The 3,128-nt window shown below is 43.7% G+C and overlaps 1 protein-coding gene across 1 annotated transcript; it reads right to left on the bottom strand.

Annotated features, from left to right (window-relative positions):
* Window positions 1-41: 41 nt before the first annotated feature.
* Window positions 42-2,602, bottom strand: ENH_00029470 (B-box zinc finger protein, putative; the record flags this gene model as incomplete). Its single annotated transcript, XM_013580044.1, has 7 exons — window positions 42-158; window positions 374-448; window positions 674-779; window positions 975-1,099; window positions 1,350-1,417; window positions 1,721-1,775; window positions 2,537-2,602. Coding segments are annotated over 7 exons (612 nt in total), but the record flags the coding sequence as incomplete, so codon positions are not given.
* Between the last annotated feature and the right edge of the window lie 526 nt (window positions 2,603-3,128).

The following is a 3,128-nucleotide window of genomic DNA, read 5'->3' as shown; positions in this document are numbered from 1 at the left end:
CGGCCGCCTGCCCGCAAACCCTAAACCCTAAACCCTAAACCCTAAACCCTAAACCCTAAACCCGAAACCCTAAACCCCAAGCTCGAAACCCGAGAGCCAAGGGGGAGGGTTTCGCGGCCCACTTCTATGCGCACTGCGCCCCCAAACAGGTCGGCCGCCTGCCCGCAAACCCTAAACCCTAAACCCTAAACCCTAAACCCTAAACCCTAAACCCTAAACCGCGAAGCTCAGGCCTAAGGGGTCGCTCTTCAGAGGAGTTCATCATGAGTAGGAGAAATTAAGTAGAAATGCAAAAGAGCCTCCTTGGGAGTCGTCAGGCGCAGTTCGAACGCTAGGGTTTAGGGTTTAGGGTTTAGGGTTTGAGACGCCTCACAAGCAAATCGTGGCGGTGGTGGTACATCAGGTAGTCCGAAGGACACAAGGCAAGCTGTAAATGAGAAAAAAAGGCCTGAAGAAACAAACCCCAGACCCTAAACCCTAAACCCTAAACCCTAAACCCTAAACCCTAACCGCTAAACCCTAAACACTAAACCCTAAACGCTGAGCGCTAGCTAGGCCTAGCACCACCCGCTGGCAGCCTGGACTCACCAGCCCTAAACCCTTGACCCATAAAACACGGTTCAGCTCTAATGGCTTAGGGTTTAGGGTTTAGGGTTTAGGGTTTAGGGTTTACCTCCATCCACTCTATTATGAGGCACTCAGTCAGCAATTCCCTCTTCAGCGCCTGGAGGAAGCCGACTTGCTTTTGCTTGATAATTTGCAGCTGCTTCATCAGTGCCCTGCGAAGCCAAACCCTAAAAAAGGGTTTAGGGTTTAGGGCTTAAGAGCCGCGGCTCCCGCCAGCAAAGCCCAGCGCTAGAACCTAGCACCTAGGGACCTAGGGCTTAGCGACCCAGGGCCTAGCCACCTACAGCTTAGGGTTTAGGGTTTAGGGTTTAGGGTTTAGGGTTTAGGGTTTAGGGTTTAGAGCGGACTTGTTGGAGTCATCAATTTTGCGGTGCACAGATGCAAAGTTTGCATGCAGCCGCGCCAACAGCTGGTGGTTTTCTTGAAGGTCTTTGACAATTTTTTCTCTGCGGATGCTGAGGGCTTCTTCGCTCTAAGCCGCAAACCCTAAACCCTAAACCCTAAACCCTAAACCCTAAACCCCAAACCCTAAACCCTAAGCCCTGGGCTCTGGGCTCTGGCCAGAACGCGAGGCGCGGCCGCTGCAAGGCTTGTGCAAGCAGCAGATTAAAAAGTGAAGATCTTCAAGTCGCAGCCAGGGTTTAGGGTTTAGGGTTTGCATCTTTCGGTTTAGGGTTTAGGGTTTAGGGTATAGGGTTTAGGGTTTAGGGTTTAGGGTTTACCGGCGAGGTGCCCTGCATGCTCATTTTGTAGGCGTCTAGAGTTGAGATCAGGGGATGTTCGGAGAAGTCTGAAAGAAAACCGCTAAACCCTAAACCCTAAACCCTAAACCCTAAACTCGAGACCCTAAACCCTAAACCTTGGGCTTTGAACCCTAAATCCTAAACCCTTGACAGGAAATCTTCAGCGCTAAACCCTAAACCCTAAACCCTAGGGCCCAGACCGTGAAGCGCAGCCCTCACCCTTCCCCTAAACCCTAGACCCCACATTTTAAACCCCAGACCCTGAAGAAAGAACTCCTTATCCTAAACCCTAAACCCTAAACCCTAAACCCTAAGCCCTAAACCCTTTTCTGGCGGAGCTCTAATCTCACCTGCGGCCGAGTGATGCCCTATGAGAATGCAGTGAGGGCAAAGGGCCAAGAAACACTGCGCCACAACAAACCCTAAACCCTAGACCCTAAACCCTAAACCCTAAACCCTAAACCCTTGTGAGAACAGGCAGCAGCAAGCAAGCATAAAGACAAAAGAGACAAAAAGAGTCGAAGAGAAAAAAAGAAATAAAAGAAAACAAAAAATTTAAAAAAATTAAAAAAATTAAAAAGAAAAAAGAAGTTAAAGAGTTTGCAAAAAAGGAAACAAAAAAGAAAACAAAAAGAAAACAAAAATGCGAAAAGACAAATGAGAGATAAAACGAGAAGAGACAAAAAAGACAAAAAGGCGATAAAAAGGAAATTTAAAAAATGATCAAAGAAGATAAAAAGGAACTTAAAAAAAGAGATTAAAAGAGACGAACAGAAGATTAAAAAAAGAGATAAAAAGGGAATCAAAAAAGAGATAAAAGAAGACAAAAAAAAGATTAAAAAAGGAGATGAAAGGAGACAAAAAAGGAGCAGCAAAAGAAGATAAAAGGAGACAAAAAAGAAACAAAGGGAGACAAAAAAGACACAGAAAAGAGACAAAAAAGAAACAAAAAAGAAACAAAAAAGAAACAAAAGGAGACAAAGAGGGAGGCAAGGAAAGAGACAAAGAGGAGACAACGAAAGAGCCAAAAAAGGGGATAAAAGGAGACAAAAAAGAGACAAAAGGGGACAAAAAAAGAGACAAAAAAAGGCAAAAAACCATTAAAAGGATTTAAAAAAGATAAAAAAGATTTAAAAAAAAGATTAAAAAAAGTGTTTGGAGCTCACCACCATGCAGACGCAGTCGATCATCTCGGAGGGATGGTTGGGGCACTGGCCGAATTGAAAAGGAGACTGCGCAGCAGCAGCAGCAGCAGCAGCAGCAACAGCAACAGCAGCAGCAGCAACAGCAGCAGCAGCAACAGCAGCAGCAGCAACAGCAGCAGCAGCAGCAGCAGCAGCAGCAGCAACAGCAGCAGCAGCAACAGCGGAGTTGGTGAAAAAGGGGAAGAAAACGGAAAAAGGAAAAAAAAAGGGAAGAGGAAATAAAGGAGAAAGCGCCAAGAAAAAGAATCAAAAAGGATTTAAAAAGAATCAAAAAGGATTTAAAAAGAATCAAAAAGGATTTAAAAAGAAAAAGGATTTAAAAAGAATCAAAAAGGATTTAAAAAGGATCAAAAAGGATTTTAAAAGAAAAAGGATTTAAAAAGAATCAAAAAAGATTTAAAAAGAATCAAAAAAGATTTCAAAAAAATAAAAAAGAATCAAAAAAGATTTAAAAAAAGAATCAAAAATGATAAAAAGATTCATAAGAGACAATAGGACCAGCTGCCCCAAATAGTCCCCTTTAAACCCTCCCTCTAAACCCTTTCTAAACCCT

This window comes from Eimeria necatrix, genomic scaffold (assembly GCF_000499385.1).
Source record: "Eimeria necatrix Houghton genomic scaffold, Enh_scaff2156, whole genome shotgun sequence".
NCBI lineage: Eukaryota > Apicomplexa > Conoidasida > Eucoccidiorida > Eimeriidae > Eimeria > Eimeria necatrix.
The sequence above is the reverse complement of the archived record's forward strand: the minus strand, read 5'-3'. Positions and strand labels throughout refer to the sequence as shown.